At 37.3% G+C, this 21023-nt stretch overlaps 2 protein-coding genes across 2 annotated transcripts in view; one reads left to right on the forward strand and one right to left on the reverse strand.

Annotated features, from left to right (window-relative positions):
* Positions 1 to 1551: 1551 nt before the first annotated feature.
* RAB36 (RAB36, member RAS oncogene family) lies at positions 1552 to 13931 on the reverse strand. The gene is made up of 10 exons (XM_057373849.1): positions 13845 to 13931; positions 12695 to 12783; positions 10080 to 10145; positions 9317 to 9418; positions 7608 to 7672; positions 6985 to 7036; positions 5546 to 5627; positions 4627 to 4717; positions 3976 to 4095; positions 1552 to 3743 (listed from the first exon to the last, which is right to left on the reverse strand). Exons 1-10 carry the CDS (start codon positions 13911 to 13913, stop codon positions 3679 to 3681), a joined length of 801 nt encoding a protein of 266 aa, XP_057229832.1. The 5' UTR covers positions 13914 to 13931; the 3' UTR covers positions 1552 to 3678.
* A 4275-nt stretch (positions 13932 to 18206) lies between these two features.
* The window catches only part of RSPH14 (radial spoke head 14 homolog), a 61198-nt gene continuing 58381 nt past the window's right edge, over positions 18207 to 21023 (forward strand). Inside the window, exons 1-3 of the mRNA XM_057373870.1 lie at positions 18207 to 18405; positions 19661 to 19763; positions 19939 to 20057. Coding sequence (XP_057229853.1) covers positions 18207 to 18405; positions 19661 to 19763; positions 19939 to 20057 — 421 coding nt within the window. The remainder of the gene's footprint in view (positions 18406 to 19660; positions 19764 to 19938; positions 20058 to 21023) is intronic.

The raw sequence follows: 21023 nt of genomic DNA on the forward strand, positions 1-21023 counted from the left end.
CAAAATGTTTTGGGGTATTTTCAGATATATCACAAATGGCTAATAATGTATTCAGTTTTGCACAGTTCATCTCACTGGGGTTTTGTTTCCTGGCTTTAACCTCTTTTCCTGCACTTGTTTCCTCAGCTTTTAACACATAACAGGCATTGGCTGACCTATATGGAAAACAGATTATGACCTAAATTGTAATAAAATCTATATGTTTAATAAATAACTAGAAATCTTTCAAGAAATGTCCATCTGYCACAGAAATAAAATAAATTGTCTTTCCCCCATTGATCTGTTTGTTTGCTTAGTGCTAGTTTCATGAACAAAATTCTGACATGCAATCTATTTCTAGGAATAAGAACATTGTACTGGCATGGTTATAAAAAATGGTGGGTATGTTACTTCACTGGCATATGTTCTGAATTAATATAGAACTTTTACTGAAGTCTCACCATTCTGACTTTTTATTTCTAGAATGTTTTCTTTTTGGTCCACTTTTCTGATATTTGTGTTCTTTCTGGAGGGAGCAAGAATTCTGATGAGTCAGATGAGGGATTTTTGTATGCACACCTAAGTTTTAGTGAATAACGCTGTTAAACAACTACACCTTCTTTATTAATGTAGCACAGCTCCAGGAATTCCACTGGGAATTGTTCTCTGAATTTTTGCTAATACTTTATGCAATCAACAGAMTACTATTTTAATAGGACACAAAACTTCCTTAAGGCTCCGGTGGCAGACACATACCCGTGACTTGAGACTGATGATCCTTCGATGAGGGGCTAAACTCGGGCCCGTCTGGTCTGCCCAGCACATCCCCTCTGCTGGCCTGCGAGAGATGGCACGGATCTGATCCTGCAGTGACCGCCGGGCTCCCTCTTGTGGGAAGAGGAACCGCTTGGCTCTGGGCAAGGCTCTCGAGCTGTCACTTGGGAACTGTTCTTCAGCGCCATCCCATGCGGAAGAAACGGGGGTTTTGTAAGGACAAAAAAAAAAAAAAACAAACAAAAAAAAAAAAAAAAAAAAAAAAAAAAACCCCCCCCCCCAAAAAAAAAAAAGAAAACAAACCAAATCAAAACCAACTTGTAGAACGTAAGCTGAGCTTTTAAAATGAGAAATGAAACATGATTTCTGATTAATCAGCTCAGCACAAATGCATCCCAATATAAACAGAATGCATTAACACATTAGCTTTTACTTATTAAAGACAAGAAAGAGCACATTAGTACTTCTTTTGGGAAATGGATTATTACAACWGCTCTTTACCTTTGCTTCAGACTGACTCCACATTTCACTTCTTCAATTTCTCACCTGCAAATTCCACAAGGAAGYTGAAACTCTGAAAATTGCCATGATCACTGTGGGGATTTCAATTGGTATGGAAATTGTGGTTTAGCCTGCCTATGGTTAGTGTTAATACAGCTTTTCCAACACTCTTTTCCAAAATATTAAAGATTCTTCAAAGTCAATTAAGTTGCTAATAGAAAGGATTAGCATACATAGATAACACATCAGATACACCAGAAAGAACTTAAAAATTCATATTTATTTTCTATAGTTTCCTTTGTGCTTTCCCTAAGAAACTCATCATTCGCAACACGATCCAAGATTTATTTTAGATGATAAATTAYCATTACAGAATTCTTTACAGGGGAAGTTTCAGTGGTGCTAAAAACACCCTTAAAACCAACCAACAAAAAACCGCAAACAACACAAACAAGCAAACAAAAAAAAAAAGACACAAAAACAAACGAACAAAACCCCCCAACACAAAACAAACAAAACCCCCACAGTCTCAAAGCATCTATCATATAATAGCTGAACTCAGACCACTGTCCCATGGTAGCTGATGACTGACAGAGTATTGCATTTGTATGTGAAGGATTGGAGCTTCAGATGAAACAAAACATTAATAACATCATGCAATGTACTGAATCCTTAGGAAAAAACTGATCATGTTGCTGAAGAGATTGCATCTCTGTGATTTTGCACAATTGAGCTCAGCAACAAAAGAAACCCTTAGGAGATATATTTCTTGGTGGGGAAAAAAAAAAACCCTGACCTTTTCTTAGATTTGTTCCCGAGTCATTTTGCACTGTAAACACTATCTCTCATGTCAGCACTGAAGCCCAGCTAGCATGACTTGCTGCAGCAGAGTGAACCATCTCCTCTACTCCCATACAGACTCAGGAAACACAAAGGCCWTGGCCACACTGCCCACCCAGCTCAGCACATGCTAAAGGACAGTATAAATTCATCATCCTTGGGAAACAGACTTGGGAATTGAACAAATGCATACAACATCATAAGGTCAAAATATTACACATTTGGATAAAGAGCTCCTTACATACCCTCATAGATTCATTTTTTCCACCAAATGCTACATTTGTGTCTTTGCCAACAGGCAGCACAATAGCCAAAGTGAAGATTGTCTGATAAAAAAAGACACAGAGTTCCTAGATCTCTATTCAGCATATTTTAGGAAGCTGCTCTAACTTATGTCATAAGAAAAAAGTAATGAAAAGAATGTTTAAGCTATCTTTTCTACACTTYTTCCCATTTCTTATGAATGTGGGAAAATTGGGAGAGAATCCAAAATATTTTCAGATTGATGTATTTATTAACAAATGTCTWTATTTCTCAGCAGCTAAAATATGAAATGTCCTGTTATAATTAGTTTTCCAGATACTATTGTTTTGCAATGATTGAATTAATATCTTGAGAAACTGTACCTTTTAACTGTTCATAGATTTTCTTCTTTCTCTCCATTTAAAATAGTTGCAGTATGAAATTTAAAGCATTGTATTTTTTTTTTATGCCAGCATAGCCTGAAATGCTGGCTATGAATCCTAGAAACATGGAATTCTAAGCTAGATACACACAACTGAATATTAGATRTTCAGAGAGTTACTGGAAAAATTAGAGGGAAATAATACATGTTCCATGTTATGCACCTATGTGATCATTCTTTCTTATTCAAGAGAATGGAAAAGAATAGCATTCTTACCTGCCAACATTTTCAGAATAATAGGCAGCTGTGTTAAAATAAACAAGTTCCTACCTGGACTTTTTCTAGGCTTGGAAATATTTAATACTGGACTCTGATTCTCAAGTGGAAAATTAAAGTAATACAGATTTTTCCTGGATGGAGAAACCACAGTGGAAACTATGCAGTCTGCATTTGTGTACTTCCAGTCCTGATACTTAAAAAGATTTATTTTCAAATAGTTTTTAAATAGTTGGAATGCATAAAAGCAAATCAGAGTTATTTTACAGAATGATTTTAAAAGGCAAAAGCATATAGACAGCACCCTTTATTTTGAACTGCCACTTGTTTCCTGCTCCCATGAGAATACCACTTCTCCAGCTAAGACTTCTAAAGAATTATCAAAGAATAACACATCAAAATGACATCATTTTTGACTACAAGCCTTTCTGGCAGACAGGTGAGCACATGGCACTGGCAATGTCTTCTTGCATTAAGAGAAGGATGTTATGTTTCAACTACACAGAGAAAGGTTTATGTAACAATTGTACCRCCCAGCACGGTGAGCCTGCAGCAGCAAAGGAACTCTCAGCAAGAAAGTTTGGATAAGTTTTTCCTCCCTCATTTCTAAAATTAAAGTTCTCTATTTCTGGCTTGAAAGCATTGTTGCAGAGAAGTGTGGCACTTGCAGAAACAGCTGACAGTTAGCAGCAACTCAGGTTGACTTGAGMGTTGTCTTCTGGAATTTCCATAATGTTCTTCTCCAGTTCTGTGGAAACAAAGAAGTTATAAAACCAATTTACAAGAAATTCTACYATCTGATACTAGAGGATACAAAAGCTGGATGCAGGCCCAGTCACTCCTATAGTCTAAAACCTGGGCAGACAATGACATGAATATACTTCCAGGTGTTTGAAACTGGCTTTTATGCTTGAGAAACCTCCCCAATCCTTTGGACTATAAACAAGGAAAATGCATACAAAAAGCAAAACTCCACTTACTGATGAGATTTCCTTCCCCAATCTGGGCCCTGTGCCCAGGAGTGTTCTCCAGCTCCTTTATCATGGACTGTTCAAAGGCCAAGGCAGCAACTCTGGAAAAGAATTCTTTGACATTTTCCCCTAGGAAACAAGACAGAAATCATRTGTTGTTATAAAGGCACATCAACAGATGATCAAGCATAACAAGCACATCTGTGAGCAGTTCACTGCTCAATACTGGGACAGAACAGGCCTCTCCAACAATCTGTCTTTCATTCTGATCACTACAGAAAACATTTCTAATTTTCTTACTCTGGAATTCTGCACCCTTTGCTGCGCCTTTATTTTTAGCCAGCAATGGGGAGAATTCAGTTTGTGGTATAATATTCCATTGCAAACATTGAGCAGTAGTGCACATGTGTATTTATGTAACTGTCTATGAATTAAACATGCTCAGATACTGCAAAGCAGCTTGATTACTTCTTTCTGCAAACACGACAGTGAAAGCACACATACAAATGCTCAGATAAAATTAGCCATTAACAAGCCTGAAGTTTCTAATAGCAATAAAATGCAAGAACAATTAACAAAAAAACAAACTGGTAATGGGGGGGATAATAAGTTCCTCCCACTTGTGGCTCTGCTATTTTTACATCCTTTGCAGTAGTTTACCTGTTTTGGCTGAAACGGACCAATATTCCGCATTCATCTCCTTGGCAAAACGGATGGCATCCAGCTCTGTCCTTTCACACACTGCATCTGACTGGGAAAACAACAGGGAATAACTTGAATATGAAAAGCGTGTCTGGGCTGGTAACATCACAGAGGTACTGCCATAGCACCAACACTGTACAGCTTCCAGTTTTTTCAGCAGCCTTTCTGACCTTGCCTAGACTTGGGCAATCACACATSACTGCAAGAAAATTCAAGTATTTAATACTGCTTTTAAATGGAAGTCTCCACTTAGCTCCCACAGCACTGAAACAAAGCAACAGTTAACATACACAAGTTAGATATGTTAGCAATCCTTGTATCTAACACATACCCTGGTAAAGAGCTATCAAGTCAGCAGCSCAGTTACTCATCTTTAAATCCTTGTCATCCCATCATTCTCAGCAGAAGAGTAGTGGAAGCAGCCAGTTACAAAGAAGCAAGTTTGTTTTCAAAGCATTAAAMATTAAATATTGAGAGTTACAGAAAGACAAACACAAGACTGAGAATTGTATAGAGTGACTGCATTCATCCTGTTATTTTGAAAATTATRTCATTTTCAATTAAGTAAGAAATCTTCCCTGTTCCTGAATAATAAACACACTAAGCTTAAGAAAACAAAGCAGCCAATACCACTAGGTATGTTTATATATGCTGTGTTTATATATTCTTGAAAAATGTCATGCAAGAAATATTTCACTACCTACCAATTTTTCAGAAAGCCTCTTCTTAAACTGGTTCCAAGTGTGCTGTTCAGTTTACCTGTGAAGTTTTTTTGCTCAAGGTCTTTATCTCAATGACATTGTGCATGACTTGTAAGGGAAATCACTTGTAGAACTAAGGAAAATCTGATTTCCTTATCTGCATTCAATTTACTTACCACCAAATCTTTTTTTGTTCCAACTAGAAAGATGAAGCTGGAATCTGGCTCATTCTCCCTCAATGCATCTTCTAGCCACTGTCTGAAATACAAAAGAGAAATGACAGAATCAGTCAGAGGGAATGAGGAGTATAGGAGAAGGTGACAGATAATAGGGTCACAAGAAAAGTGAGAGGAAGAACTTACGTGACAGTATCAAAAGCCTTTTGTTCTAGACAGAGAGAGCAGTAGCTATTACGATTCCTTTGAATACATCTTCCACTAAGGTAAAATCATACCCACGGCAGAGTACAAATTCAACAATTTTTGACACCCTGAGAGGATATTTCTCAGTGTAAGAGAGGGGGCAAAGTTTGGTGTGAGATAAGGATTAAGAAAACAAGAAGCAAATGAAACCATATGAACCATAGCAGGTTAGATACAAATGGGAATAAAGAAGAGTGAAATAATCTATTCAGCATTATAAAACAGCTCCCTATGAAGGCTGTATGATTCTTGTCTCACAAGCTTTTATATTCTTGTTACTCTGGCAATCAAGTTTCTCTTGAGTCATCCAACACAAGTCAAGGAGGGAAGGGAGTGTGTGCGTGTGTGGGAAATCAGGTTCACAGGCTTCAATTACTTTCAGCCAAGCAGAGACACTAATATATATATTATTTTACAAAGTCCTATGTAAATGAGCTAAGCACCATAGTACACATTCAAATAAGACAGAGTACAGGTTGTAAAGAAGTCTGTACCTGCATTACAGTCACAACAGCACGTTAGAAATACATATGCTCTGAGCTGTGACAGTGTGGATCATAGATCCATGTAAGGTTTCACAGCCTGCACTAAAAGCAGAAAGATTTTACTCATAATCATTAGTGAGTAACCAAACCATTACAAGGATATGAACTAGTAAGTTTAGCTGTATCTACATATACTTTGAGGTTTGCATTTTTCTCTCTTTTTTTTAACAGCCTAACTCCCATCAGAATCACAGAAACTAGAGAAAGAAAATTTTGGGATATCAGTGCACCTAAAATAAAAAAGGCTTTTGAGACACTAAGCACGAGATGCATATCATGAATTTCATCATTTACATTAGACTATCTTCTGTTATTTATAGCAAATGGTGTAAAAAGAAGAATGCTTTTTGGGGTGCACTTTATCTCTTCCTCCATGTCCAGCTTTGGAAGAATCAAGCTTTTACTGAAGTGCCTCTCCCTCTGCATTGASTTTAAAGGAAGTCAAGTGTAAGTAGTTCAAATTTATGCCCAGCATTTTCTTCAGAATAATCCCACCCTATGTAATCCAAACTAGTGACTGTCRTTTTTCATTTCTTAGCTCAATAGAAAATACACTCATGATCCAGCAAGTTCTTAACACCTACATATGCAAGGCAATTAAACCTGCTGCAAAACCTTTAAAACATAAGCCAAAATACAAAAACTTACTTGGTGTGATCCAAAGTTTGGATATCAGCCAGATCAAACACTGTTATTATAACTGCAAAAAAAAGAAAAGAGCAGAAAATAAATAACTAAATTAGAAAGTATATCAGAAATCTCTCCAATCCATCTTCTTAAACAGAGAGAATGTTTACTTATAAGGTGTAAGAACAGATTTAACACAGAGGAGGTGGAAGACTCTCCATTTGCTCACTCTTTTTCCTTTTCTAGCACCCAGTAACATTCAAGTCCTTAGTCTTCAATCTTATATCTGTATCTGCAGTCTATACCCTTTCATTTTGGAGCCACTAATTCCCTCAGGATTGCCTCTTACTAAAGGAAAAGCTAGAAACATCCACTTCTAATTCCAGCATTAATCTCACCCAACCCCATGTTCTTTTTCCCCTAGACATAAGCGCCAATTTTTATCACTGCACCATCAGAACACTCAGAGCTTACAGATGTGACAATTCATGAACYTCTTCATCCCTTCTTCCCTGCAATAATGGACAATCCATTCCRCCACACTGTGTCTATAGGCACCTTCCAAAGGAGCATATACAGATATATATTGCTGTATAAAATACAACCTCCTGACACAGGTAGGAACAAATTAATATTGTTCTCACCCTCTGCTCCTCGGTAGTAAGCAGATGCAATGCACTTGAACTTTTCCTGACCTGCTGTGTCCCATCTGTGCAATGGGGGGGAAAAAGAAATTTCAGGTTAATGAAACGCAGGGTAACTTGAGTAAACATGCTAATGAAGCAGCAGACTGGTACAAGGCGGAGAAGAATGTGATACCAGAGAAGTGTCACCATCTGGAACATGTTATTCATTAACTACTGAGAGAAATACAGTAAAGCTTTATTATTCAATGATATTCAAACTTAATTTTTACCTTTTTTTTTTTTTTTTTTTACTTAATTTTTACCTTTTTTTTTTTCTTTTCTTAATACTAATGATTTTGGAGACAATTCATATATTTGTATTCTGCATGGTAATATCCTTYCCTTAAAGCATTTTTTTCTTTCATCTATGTAATGTGCATGTRTTTCTAGGGCAATCTAATTTTGCAAATTTTCTCCACTAATACTAGCTAAATCATGTATTAGCCCATGTTAGAACCTTGCAGCTGCTAGATAAGATATCTGTCCCTATGCTACAAATTAGAGACCTACAGCTCCAATGACACCATAAAATAAAATCAAGGATGTTCTTCTTAATGAATATGATATGCAATGCCCTCAGCTACTGCCAGCACTACAGATGTTTGGGTTTTGTCGTAGCCTTGTATTGCCAGTCACAGACACTTGCAAAGATATCTTGTATGGAAATCTCTCAGCAAGAGGGGGCACTAGAGCTTATCATATGGAAATGTTCTACCAGATTCCAAAGACTTGGCAGATAATGTGAGCTGACCTTAGTGCTTCAGCTTGCAAAATACTGATGCATGAGTCTAGATTTTTAGAGGTACTCAGCTTCCAACAGGGTAGTGCTTGGCACAATTTCCCTAACACAATTGCAGTGAAATCAGTGGGAAAAGGATTTCTAAGTATTTTTCAATAAATACCAAGAGCCATCAATTCACACCAGTGACCTCAGCAGAAAAACGCGTTCCTAGGTAAAAAGGTTAAGATTCATGCACAGAAACACCTCATGCAAAGCATCTTATTTTTGCTGTAGGTCACACTGCAGATGATTCAACCCTCTACAGAATAATGTTGCTGGCCACCAGAAACAGAGGGACACCTTTCCACACCAGACTAAAAGCAGATGGAAGAAGGGCAGGATTCCCACTAGTCTGACAAACCAAGTTGAAAATCAAAGGTATTAGGTTCACATTCTCACAAAAACACTCCAGCCTTTCTATGATTTGGGGATAATTAATTAGTCCCTAATTAAGAGAAGTTGAAATCACTGGACACCTTAACAATAATTTCAGTGACTGCAGAAATAGAACTCCCAGTAAAGCCAAGTGCTCATTGCACCTACCTAACACAAATCACACACTGGGCTTACACTAGCTGTGGTGAAAGCTTCCACTTCWCTTTCATGAACATTGAGTAAAAAAAGCAGAACTCCACTGAAATAGTGTAAGACATCCAAGATTAATTTTCATTGACAAAGTTGTAATGTTTTTCAGGGACAAGAAATCCCAGCGTAAAATTTTTACTAAAACTGCAAGTCYAGAGACAGAATCTTTTCTTCAGAAGAGATTATTCTTTGTGCAATTTTATTATATTTCAAAACCCTTTATTCCCCTAAAGCCTGCAGCAATTCAAGCTCTGCTTAGACTGTTCTCTGTGCAATGCTTAACCATGCTCTTTCAACTCACATCTGGAGGTTATATGGCATTCCAATTATCTCAAAACGTTCCATTTCAAAATCTACTCCAATTGTTGCCTTGTAGTCTCGGTCAAAATTATCTTTACAAAATCTGCAATTAAATAAAAAAGAGATGAAATATTAGTAAAACACAACAAATAACTGCAAAACTAACACTGTCTAGGGTAAACTATGAAGAAAATAATAAACTAACTGCAGATTKGCTATATAATATAGAGGCAAATTTAAAAACATCAAGGCTAATGAAAAGAAAAGGAGATACTGTTTAACAAATGACAAAGCACATACATCTAAATAAGCTCTCAGGACAGTATGAGACACAGAATAAACCAGCTTCAGGCTCTTAAGGGAAGTGCAATATCTTACAGTTTTAGTCAGAAGGGAACATATTTKGGGTTGTAAATAATGATCCAAACGAAACCAAGACTCAGACGCCAGATTTTTTTTTTCCAATTGTTTAGCCTTTAGACTGGATTCCTTAAGAAAACACTGTATCATATTTACTGGATAAAAATACTTCCGAATACGACACATACTGATTGAAGTGCTAGAGCACAACTTTCTGTGTTGATGTACCAAGSCTGTCTCATACTATAGACTTTGGTTTGTCTTCATTTAATAACAAAACCACCAAGTATTGGTTCAGGTTCAAACCAGAACCATGAAACACTGCTCTAAAGCCAGCAATGGAAATGTTATAACATTTATTTGAGAAACAGAAGAATCAAAGCATCAGCTGAGATATACTGTACCTGTTGATAAGACTGGTTTTCCCAACATACAGGTCTCCTACCACAACCACTTTGGATATTTTCATCCTGTTGTAAATATTTAAAAATGTTACATGGTTTTACTAGTAATTTCAACAGTCTCTAAAAATTCRGATTTCAATCTTTAAATTGCAAGTGATGAGCACTTGTACCTGTGACTTCAGTTTAGATAAATGCCACTGTGCTGCATAAAGTCTTAAATTTCATTTAAGATTTTATTTTAAATTTGGCAAGAAAGAAAGCCACCAAAAAAACAAACCTTTCTGGAGCCGAAATAGTCCATTTCTTACTCTTTTTTTTTATTCATTAATTTTAATTCAGTGGGACATAAATTTCATTCTACTAAAATTGCTTTGACTACAAGTATACACACAAGACCACAGAATATCTGCATCCTTTGCCTTCCAATTTATCCCAAGTTTCTTACTGACTTTAATAGTACAAATGAAGTCTTAAGTACAGAAGCAAGAAATGGTTAATAATAAAATAACTCACTACAGAATGTGCCTCTGGGAAAAACACCCACAGGGTTAGAGCCAATACATTTTCTGACTATCTGGAATAATATTAATCTGAACCTGGCTTCATASAAGTAATCCTCTTTGCCCTAGGTCCTCCTGCAGGATACAGCAGATGGCTTTAGGTGACTCAGCCTGCATTCTTAAAATGGAAATAGTGTCTCTTTTAGGACATRCAGGTGGATAAGTGAATTTAAGTTTATTTGTTGATCTAAACTTGGATTGACATCTCCTGTGCACATGCTACAAAAATGGCTTAAGAGGTTTAATATTCTTTTCTATCAAGGAATGGCTTTTAAAACAGAGGAATTAATCTRCTGAATATTATTTCTGGTTGTATCARCTTCCATATGATGCTGATTCCAAGTTATCTGCTCTAAATAGTTCGAATTTTGACTGGTAAGTTGCATGACTAGTACTAAAAAATATATATGTTTTTGTTTCTTATGCCAGTTAACATTAACTGGGTGACCACAGGCCCCTATGCTCCTGATAAACTGTTACTGAGAAAATACTGAGTAAAATCAATAACCTTAAATGAAAAGCCGAAAAGTAAGTGATGGTTAAGAGGTGTTTGTTCCATTAAYTCATACTGGGTATAAAAAACCCCTAGATCAGACCATTGAACACAATGAATGGACTATCAAGAGAATATTAAATACAGCCATTAGCTACTGAATTTTTCAGACTAGCTTTGTCAAAATGACTAGCTAGTCTGTTTGTCTTTGTCCAAATGACAAAGAAATATTTTATTACTTGGGATAATGGAAAAGGAAGATAATGGTTATTCCTGTCAAGCTTTACAAGTTCTCTACAAAACACTTGGGCTGCCCTTACTACCCTCATTCCAGCAAAAAATTACCTAAATGACCAAATAATAATCATAYCTAGAAAGCAGTGACAGAAAAGTGGCTTAATTCTATTCACAAAGACAAAACACATTGCTTTTTAGCTGTACTCTGTTACCCGAATAAATTACCTGGAGAGTTRGTTTACTCTGGAAATAAAAAAAAATACTACTAATAAAAATCCCAAACAAGCACATCTTGGTAATGGAAGAAAAAAATWCAATTCAATAAAGCATGTCCTGCTAGGAAAATTGTCCAGACACTTATAACAAATTTACATGAAACTAAGATAGTGACTGTGTTTCTAAAAAAGGAATAAAGTCACTGATGTCTCTCACAGTGACATATTTTGGTTTAAAAAGTTTTTTTTAGAAAGACTCCCTAGTGAAATGAATAAAAAGTTGCATTTAAAGATGGATATCATGACAAGTCTCATGTCAGCAACTCTAGAGCTGGAAGAATAGTGAGCTAATTGTCAGTATTCACAGGAGCTCCACTTTAGGGAAGATCCTTCACACTGAAACCAGAAGCATTTATCACTAAAATGTACAGCTATTTATTTTACTGGAACAGTGGTGATTTGTAACACAGTTTAGCTTTCTTGCCTTGCTTCAGAGATTAAATCAGTAATAGCAACAGTTCTGGGGGAGAGATAAAGTAGAGGAAAAAACCCAACTTCAAGATTATTAGGGCTTAGAAGGGCTACTATCCCCTATAGTAGGGCATAGAACAGCTAATTTGGATTTTTCACTGCTACATATTTACCAGAATTTTGTTYCAGTCTTAAGGACCATTTAAGAGAACTTCTCAGCATGTATACTTCAAAAATACTAAAACTAGATTTTTCGATGCTTCAAGAAACTTACAACTGCACTTATATCCCTCCAAAGCATTTATTAACTGCTCCTTTGGAACACCTACAAAGGACACAGCAAGGCTGGATCTGTTAGATGTTTGAACTAAGTGTTTACTTAAAGAGTGCTAAAAACCTTTTTGTTGYTAAACTACTACATCATTTTTTTCAATGCTACCTAAGCCAGCAGAAGAAGAGGCACTTGATTCATTTACTGTGGAAAGGTCAGAGAACTGCCCTGTGCATAGGCTTAGCTGTCTTGAAACATACTGGAGTGAGGAACATGAGGAATGAGGGAAGAAAAGACAATGAAGAATGGAGGCTATAAAGAGCTTAAAATACTTTCTTCCTTGCATAGCTGGGTTAGTACAAACTTACCCTGCTGTTTCAGRGCTCTCCTGACAAGCAGTCCTGACCTGTGCATGGAAGTGCTCTTTAAACTGCAGACAGGCCTCAGGTGTGTACCACTGAAAAGAGAGAACAGCTGCTGGGACAAACTGGGWGATGGCTACTTGGCAAGAAGTCAAACCGGCAAAGAAAACTGGATGATTATTCAAAGGGTTTGTCAAGCACAGAGGTATCCTGTCACAAGAAAAGGGTTACACTGGGTTAGAAGGTTTGTAAAAACTCCTTGGGACAACACCATTCTTTGTGCACCTTTCTAAGTGCCAGTGTCCCAGCACTGCCTAAGCATCCACAGCCAAATCATTTGTTCATCATTCTGTACAACAATAAATGCCTCCAAATACCCCAATAATCYAAGAAACACAAGACAAACAGATGGGAGCACTCCACCCATTTTTAAGTAAGTAATTTTTACTATGAAGTTTTTTCAATCTTTTATAAGTATGAAGCACTGATTTTATGACTAGCCCTTTAACTAGGAATTAGTTTAAAATGAGGAAAATATGTGGCTGAGATCAAGAATAGAAAAAACGTTAACTCCCTTAAAATGATCTTTTGAACAACTGAAAAAGACAAGTGGTGATTCCTTGTCCTTCYTTGTCCTTAACTCTTCTATTATACTTCAGACACAAAACTCTTTGGGGACATCAAAGGTCTTTCTACAATGCCTAYTACATTTGATCTACTGTATGACTAAGGTTCTTATAAAAACAGAAAATTAAAACTGCCTCAAATTCTTCAACCAAAGGCTTCTAATTAGATTTTTTTTGTATATTTAACATCAGCTATGGTTCCTCTTTCCCCTTGGTGTTGGAGCTCTTTAAGAACATAATTATTACTATTTTGCTGAAGAACAAGATAAACATTATAAGACAATGCTTCTRTGACAATCATCATTTTTTGTAAAGGTTAGAAAGAAGAATGAGAAGTATTATTAAAGAAATCACCATTGAAYGGGAATACAAGGTCACATTAAACTTTGAAAGAATCTTAAATAACTTGTAATTTTAACAGAAGACAACAAGTGTACATTAAATTAAATTAAAATACCATTAACACAATGGGAAGATAGAGCAGTGCAGCAGGGGCTACATAMTGTGACCAGAGGGATAAAAATGCTTACCTTGGGAAACTGGGAGATTATTCTTTCCCTACTCACTGGAGGAACCRAATGCATTAGGCTGGACTTCATCCTCCAAATTCAGTTAAATTCTACAAGACTGAAAATACATAAAGAGAAATACAGTATTCAGGAATTACTTCAATACAGGGACAGCATGATAWAACAAAAACTAACCAAGTTCTTGCAGACTTGCCTCTTTTTTTTTGTTTTTCTTCTTTTCAGTACAACTGGCAGTTCTTCAACTCAGTTTGCATGAAAGAAAACCTATTTCTCATGTAAAAGGAACCACTTCACGGTGCATAGCTGTAGTAGCAAACAGTGGCCTTTTGGAACTACAAGGCACCAACTTAAATTCCATGGGAGGCAGAGAATTGCTCACTTAATTCAAACTAAGTGCTTGCAGTTTAGCCTTCAAAGGATTTTACAGTGTTTAATGTAAAAATCTTGCTCATCATTGTTTCAAATGCGTCTGTGCTAAGCACMTTAATGTTAGGGGATCCCAGATTTCATGTGGTCAGAAGAAGAAAGAAGGAAAGACAAAACTGCCTCATTTTTTGGCACAACATCAAAACTTTCATCCAAGATCAGCTCAGAAAGAATGAAACCCGTCTGACATGGAAAAAGAATAATAATGCTCACATGAAAATCACAAATGCATTTAGATGTCTCACCTGAGACATATCAATTTGGTTATGTAATGAAACCTCGTGGGTTGCTGGGGGAGGAGACCCTTATTAGGGTACCAATTTCTTACTGGCATTCAAAAGAACGTTTCTAATGAGAGCATTTCCATCATGTAGCAAAGTGTAAGGAAGGACTCACCGAGCAGCAGCTGATGCAGCAGGATTCCAGCCGCACAAACAGCTCAGCCCCTSTACGTGGCCATAGCAACAGGCTTGCAACAATTCCCTTCCTCCCCTTCTTCCACAGACCGGGAAGGAGGAGCTGGAGTAATTTAACTATATATAAGGTTTTAAAACAACAAACTCGTTTAAGCGATCATACAGGTTCCTTCAATCAGAAACTGCTCATCAATAAACCAAACGGTCACTAATCCTGTATAAGGAAACAGTTCCATTTTCTTTGAAGATCGTTGTATATATGGATACAAAAAACAGGATGAACCCAGCAGACAGGGAACTAATGGAGTAGGGAAYTGTTACAGCGCTAATATTAAGCATAGCAACAATTATAAAGAAACTCCCAAGGGATGTTTTCAACGTTTCAACTTGACTTYATCTGAGCTTTAAAGTCAGGATGCGCATGTCACCAATGAGACATTCTGAATTACATAAATGTCTTTCTAGTCATTAATAATCTTGCTTTCTAATGTACAAAACACCAAAGAGAAGGAATCAGAAATGGCACAGCTCTTTTGCATTACCTAAGTATTGTCAATCAGTTTATTAATTTAGACAGCATTTAGCATGCCAGACTGCAATTTAGGATGCTAGAAGATTTAGCTATCTATTTTATTAGGAAGAGAAAACAAAACTGTCCATTCTAACAGTCATATTTTGATAAAGCTGGAACAGGCTTTGAACCAGGAGACAAGCCTCTCCTGCTTCTGCAGCAGATTAAGAGGGTTAAAGGGCTCATAAATGCAGAAATTTTAAAAGTGAGCAAGTAATTTTAAAGTGAGCAAGTACAGCATAAAAAAAAAAACCCCTAGAGTTGTGTTTTACAAGCACACACTAAGAATAATGCTTAACAAAATTGCTAGTCCACTACTTCGAATTAATGTTTTATTCTCTTCCATGAGGAATTTTAAATCACTTCAGACTTATGATCCCAACCACACCAAAACAGCCACTTCCCCTCAAAGAATCTAGATTTGTAGCTAATGGGTTATTCACCAAAGACAGTGGCATTATAGTATTTATCTATTACCAGAAGCATAGTTCTCTGTCACTTGTGACCATATACAAYTTGAGAGATCTAGACCCCTGTTATGGTGTGCTCCTGCCCTTTTGGTAAGCTTGAATGATTTTATGGCAATATTAATATCTTAATTAATGTCAGAACTATGCTGAAAAAAACAAAAACTCCATGAGTTGTTAGGAGTTTCAAACACTAACTTRCTTTCTGCATGTTCTCCTAGGTCTAGTTCAACACGTCCTAAGCATCCTAAACACCTGTCATGTGTACATAGACTGACTCATTGCTCATCTCCCAAAGCTCTTACACAAACTAAGCTACAAAAAGCCCCAGTTCAACAATCTCAGCAAGTGCAAAGTACAGGAGGGACCAAGGCAACCACACAGAAATATTTCAGAATTGAGAGGCCATCTTCATTTATACTCAGTGTATTAATCTAAATCTCATACACACATAAGCATAYCCCAACTTACCAAATCAACAAATAAGATACACCATTACAGGGAAAAAAAAAAAAAGTTGCTGAAAACACTGAGAATGATCCATATTTTCTTCTCTTAGAGAGCTGAAAGAGGAGTCACCAGGGAGTGCTGGGAACACAGTGTCTCCATGGCATCACAACACTCCTTATCTCAGCATTGCAAGAACACTAGCACYAGCAGCTTCTGTGGGTAGACAAAGGATGTGAGGAAGGCATTCAGCAGGCATACATAAAATAAGTTAACGTCATCGCCACTAACAAAATCAGTATTGAAAGCTATMGTGAAGAATAACAACTCACATCAAAAACTGAGTTAACATTGAGGAACAAGTCTTTGATTTTGTCCTGCTCCTTCTACCCTGAGAAAAGTTTACGTTCTCCCTATGGAAATCAGGTAAACTTTAACAAGTACATAGTTAGTGAAAGTCTAATCCAATTCAGGGAAATAATCTCTAAATAATATGCAGAAAAATAAAACCTTTCTAGAAAATACTTTCTAAAGTAGTAATTTTTCTTTTATGGATTTTGAAGATCAACAAACCAGGACCTATCCCTGTGATGCATTTCTATCCAGCTGATCAGAATTACTTTGGATTTGTAAAATCCCGTTTAAGAACTTTGATTATTGTAATTGTTACTCAGACATAATGAAAAAYATCTCAACGACTTTACTATCTGCACTATCCTTTTATAGCACAAGCTGTTCAGAGCTTTTTCCTGATGCCAGATCACATCTGACAACCCAGAACACCCTCAAACTGTGCCACAACTTTGCAATGATCCTTTCTTCCCGTGTACCTTCCTCTGAACAGTTATGTGAAACTAGGTAATAATGGAAACCCTTACTACACATTCTAGCTGTTCATAATGACATTCTGGAGAAGATTAGCAAAGGAAACCTAGTCCAAAACTACCGCGCTCCCTTCAACCCTTGTACCCCAAGGCCTGTATTTCTGCCCTTAACTCGACCACCATTTTGTTCACTCTGAATTTTCCTCAATTTTGTTCAACTSAAATTACTTCGAAAACGGGTGAAGAGGAGAAACTCCACGAGGTAGAAAGRCCGCCACGCCGCGACCCTGCCCCAGCGGCGTCCCCGTCCCCTCACGGACCCCTCAGGGGCCGCGCCTCGCACCCCCTCCCAAATACGCCACTGACGTAACTCCCTCCCGGCGGGCAGCGTCAAACGCGGTGCTCACGCTGCTGACGYAGGGCCGGACCCGCGGCTCGGCTGCGTTAGGTGCTATTCACGAAGCGGCGCGTACGCAAAGCGCGGGCTCTGTGGCAACCGGGGCACGCTGAGGGCCGGCCGGCGCTGAGGGGCGGGCGCCAGGGGCTTGGTAGTGGCACCTTCCATTATTTAGTCTATTTCGTTTGCTTTGAAGGGAGAAGTGTTGGAGAAGGAGTTGTTTAGAGGCTGTTTTAACTCTCAGGTTTTGTTTTTGTTGTTAGTAGTTTTCAGTTTTGGAGGTCGTATTGTTCAGTCGGCTGAGCCGCTTTCCCGCGCTGAGGAAAGGGCGGGGTGGGGTGGGGCGCCCTCAAGTATTTTATCAAACGTTATCGAATTCTGAGGGCAGGTTTTAACCTGATCCCTTTAAAAATGGTTCGGGCGGGGAGGGGGAGGCATTTTGTTTTCCTTTGCTTTAATTGTATTTTGGGCATTGGGCTGCTTCACTTCAACGCTTTAAAAAACATTCCCTCCATCAATTTTAAYATCCCTCCTTTCAATTTTAAGGTTTATCTTTCTCTCTCTCTTTTCTTTACAGTGTTCAGTAAAGAATTAAACCAGATAAGACAATTCAGCAGATGAACAGACTTTAGTGYTGATGACCGTGCACCATTCCAGTCTCACAGCTCCCTGATAGTGTGTGTGTGCTGAAAGAGCTCCTCGGGGACACAGAGCACTGTTTAAAGTCAGTAGGTGTCCATCTGTGCAGTCACCAATTACCGCCATTCTGGAGTGTTTTTAAGGGTAGGGAGAATCCTTCTCTGGAAGATTTGGGATGGCACAACCTCGTATCTCAGCCTACCTCCCCCCTGATATAGATCCCACAAAAGCTCCTCTGGCATTTGGGAGGAGGGCCCTTCCTAAACTGAATGAGGAGTTGCAGTCTCCCGAACTACTGACGCAGCAGCGGGCACTGGTGGCACTCTGCGATCTGGTCCATGATCCAGAAAATGTCTACCAGGCAATAGCATTAGGTAAGTGATGTGTTCTCACAAGCTCTGACGCAGTGGGGCAGGCTGAGGGGGGAGCACCCCTTTACTTTCTTCCTTTACATTTTGCTTACAATATCTTTGATGACATGAAATGCCCAGGAAAAATTTGCAGTTTATTTTAACTTAGAAAGATAAAGAATATTGTAATACCATATACATGACAGTTATTTTGAGACATCATCACTTTAGGATTTATCAATGGCTCACTATAAGTTTTATCAACCTCTAAATAGGAAATCTTCCTTTCCACAGAATCAWAGAATTTTTAAGGTTGGGAAAGACCTCTAAGATAACTCAGTTCAACTGTTAACTCTGCCCTGCCATGTTCCCCACTAAACCACGTCCCCAGTCTTTATTCTCATTTTAGCTAATTCCTTACATAGGCTAATTATAAAAAAAAAAAAAAGAGCTTAATTAGTTCAAAGTTAGAACCCCACCATCATCACCCCCTTGCCTGGAACTTGAAAAGRAATTTAAAAAGAAGGGAATATAACCAAATTTATCATACTCAGCAGGATTCCATGTGGCCACCAGTATTGTCAAAATACTCAGGAAGAATCCTAACTTTTGATTTTGGGGGGGGGGGGGGGCAAGCCCCAAACCACAGGCTTATTTTTGCAATATGTACAGTCTGTTTTATATCTGCATAGCTCATTATGTAACACGGAAAAAAATCCTTATTTGCCACTGCTTTTTTCTCCATTTACTTCCTTTTTATTTTTTTCCTCTCATAAAAGAGAATAATCATGTTCAAAATTTATTAGGTTAGTGTTTGAGGAGCAGTTTGATGCCAAAACAATGTGAGATTGTTGTTTGTTTGGGGTTGTTGGGTTTYTTTGGCTTTGGTCAGTGCCATATGTGCATACACACAATCATTAATGGGTCACCACATTTATTTTGTTAAAAAATGTAGGTGCCAATCCTGCAAAAACATGCTTTTCTGAAGACATCAATAGCTCGACTGACTTATTTTTRGAGTTCTGTCACTTTATATTTGCAAGATTAGAATTTAACTTGATAAGGAGTCAGGARCTTGTTTGTAGCATGACATTTTTGGCAGTAGGCCTTAAAATTTGAAATTTTCTTCCTTACTTGAGRTATGACAATGAGAATTTCACTGTCAGGACAAGCTGAAAAGTCTGATGCACTTCAAACTTTGAGGTAAATGATGAATATTGCTATTTCAAAATAATGCTGAAGATAAGAAATGTTAATAATGAACTCTGGTGTCTTGTAGGATTCTTGGATAACCTGCAGACTTTGCTGGCACATGATGACCAAACTGTTCGACAAAAAACAACAGAAGCTCTCTCTGTAATGGCTTTGCATAGTGTTGGCAGGTAGGTGCAATTCCAGAGTTTACTGAATGCTGTGGAAAGTGATGTTTTAGTGAGAAATAAGAACAGAATTTCTAAGACAGATGCATCATAAATAAGAGTAGTTAAGATTAAATATATAAAATATATATAAGTTTYATTATGTTGTGTTAAATCTGTCCTCCATTGTTGTTTTAAGGCAAGGGTTGATACGAAGTGGAATCATTTCTGCCCTCAATGGGCTCCTGGATGATCCAGTGGATATCTGTCGGAAGAACACCCATCAGATTTTTCACATGGTGGCAAAATTACCTGAAGGTAGGAGGCTTTAAGCAGTTAAGTATTCAAGTAAACACAGAGAGGAAATAAGGTAAATTCACCTATGCTCCAGAATTAATTTATTCCGTTTCCCTTTAAACTCATTTGAAAACAGTATCTTGTCTATTTTTGCTTGTCTTAATTTTCCTTAATTTCCTTAAGTCTTATGCAAGTTAAGGCTACCTCCTCAAGATASAGGTTCTGTGGGCTGCATGGTAGAACTTGTATTTCAGAATCTTGCATCAAAATTTCACTTTGTCCCTTCTGTTCAAGGTGTGGATCAGCTGTTCATCATAGTGCACTAACTGCATAAGTGTTCTAATCTGAATTTTAGTCTTAAACTTTCCTTCCGGTTCATCAAGATTATAATTTTAAAATTAAAATTTCTGTAGATAGAAGTTATCAATTAAAAAGCCAAACTGTTTAATTTCATAGCAAAGTATATTATCTGAGAAATTCAGTTTCGTATCTGATGCTTAAAAAGAAGTAAATGAATGCTTAAAGCCTTGCTAAATGTATATGAATTCTAAAAAGTCTAAAGATATATTTTTATATGCATGCAGTCCTTTTTAAAATCCTAAATAATTCCATTCATACGAAGGATATTAATATGTTGGGCTAAACAACTTTGTGAACATCMGTATAGAAAACAAGATTTTCTTAAAAGTCTGTAAAAGCAGCTCTGAGTAATTACCCTTGGAAAAGGTGGTTTTTTGAGTCATGTGTTCTGTTTATTTAGATAAAAATATAACGTACATATAAAAATATACATGCCTGTATTTAAAGGTTGGGAGATAAATCCTTGAGCAGAATTTTGTCACTGTAGAATGAACTCACATAAAAATGACTACGTCAAAGAAAAACAAAAAGATGCTAAAACTTTTTGCTATGAGACAATTTTGGGGAATTATCAGGGATAACCACAAATATTTTCCAATAGGCAGTAAGAGTCACAAGGCCTGACAT

Source organism: Malurus melanocephalus, unplaced genomic scaffold (genome assembly GCF_030028575.1).
Source record: "Malurus melanocephalus ecotype Western Australia unplaced genomic scaffold, MMel_1.1 scaffold_208, whole genome shotgun sequence".
Taxonomy (NCBI): Eukaryota; Metazoa; Chordata; class Aves; order Passeriformes; family Maluridae; genus Malurus; species Malurus melanocephalus.